Source organism: Oryzias melastigma, linkage group LG24 (genome assembly GCF_002922805.2).
Source record: "Oryzias melastigma strain HK-1 linkage group LG24, ASM292280v2, whole genome shotgun sequence".
Lineage (NCBI taxonomy): Eukaryota > Metazoa > Chordata > Actinopteri > Beloniformes > Adrianichthyidae > Oryzias > Oryzias melastigma.
The window spans coordinates 19,229,091-19,230,302 of record NC_050535.1 but is presented as its reverse complement, the minus strand read 5'-3'; the positions used below and the strand labels follow the sequence as shown (position 1 = coordinate 19,230,302).

Below are 1,212 nucleotides of genomic sequence, written 5' to 3'. Positions count from 1 at the left end.
TCCAATGGATCATTTCTTTGAGTGTATATAAGGACAAAATTTCAAACTTACAACTCATAGAAATCACTCCTGAAAGATGATTTTGAATATGAGCAATGCATGGATGAGCACAAATTGTGTCAACCAACCCCGGGCTCCCCTACTTGCCTCAACGCTAAAACTTGCGTAGGATTCATGTTAATTCAGTGACCGGAAAAGGCTCCTGTTGACGCTGTGCGTGCTCGCGTGCGTGCTTGCACAACGTAGGCAGAATTGAGGGGGTGATGGCATGACATGAGCTGGAGCAGACATCCACAGCAGGCTTCGCTCTGCTGGTAGAACCAATAGCTGATACCACCCTCCCGAGACCGGTTCTGATCCAGGATGGATAGTGGACGCACTGCGGGCTCGGAGGATTGGGTTCGACTGGCGTGACGTCTCACTTCCGCGAACAGGGATCTCCTTGGAAACGGATGCTGGCAGCCCCCCCTCCCTCCCTTCTCCTCGGTTGGTGCTGAGCTTGCTGCCCGCTCTACCACAGGAGCCGCTGGGCCGCTTCCATTGAGCGGATGTTTCCCGGCAGGATGGCTCTGAGCCCCCCCAGCCTGCTGAGTGGGCCCCCGGAGGAGCTGCAGGAGCTCGCCTTCATCGAGCGGCCGATCCGCAGGAGCCTCAAGGTAGGAACGCACGCGCGTCCCGTCCACTCGCAGGTGGACAGGTGTAGCACACACGTGCACGTATAGGTGCGTGGGGACTATGTTGATGAAATATTCTAGTTCTATGAAGAAGCGGGGAGAAGGATGGGCAGAAGCAGAGGGAGACCCGCAGCGTGACGCAGTTCCTCAGCCTGTCCATACAGAGACGGAGTTCTGCTGACGGGCCGGGCGCGCGCCTCCGGAGCCAGAACCGCGTGGATGTTAGAATCTGCGTTTGCCTGCCGATCACCTCACCTGTCACGTGATGACAGTGATGACATGTGGGGGCAGAGGTGTGAGCCGCCCCCCTCACGCTGGTTTGTTTGCCCCCAGACTGCTGAGGAGATTGATCAGCTGACGGTGGATGAAGGCCTGAATGAAGTTGAAAGAGCCGTGTACCTGCTCAGGTGAGTTGAGAACCATGTTCCACCGCCACGTGATCTAGATCACGCACTCAAAGAAATGATCCATTGGATGGACTCAATTTAATTAAGGGCAGGTTTTCCATCCAACAAATATGTGTAGTCTGAACTCAAAT

The 1,212-nt window shown here is 55.1% G+C and overlaps 1 protein-coding gene across 3 annotated transcripts in view; it reads left to right on the top strand.

Moving 5' to 3' along the window:
- The first annotated feature begins 122 nt into the window (after window positions 1-122).
- ppp4r4 (protein phosphatase 4, regulatory subunit 4) overlaps window positions 123-1,212 on the top strand; it is a 17,011-nt gene continuing 15,921 nt past the window's right edge. The window contains exons 1-2 of one of the 3 annotated variants that reach the window (XM_024291887.2): window positions 123-656; window positions 1,008-1,081. In XM_024291887.2, coding sequence (XP_024147655.1) covers window positions 549-656; window positions 1,008-1,081 — 182 coding nt within the window. In that variant the 5' untranslated portion in view covers window positions 123-548. Of the gene's footprint in view, window positions 657-789; window positions 1,082-1,212 lie in introns of those variants that run through there. The other 2 variants (XM_024291888.2, XM_036210638.1) reach the window with 2 other exon arrangements.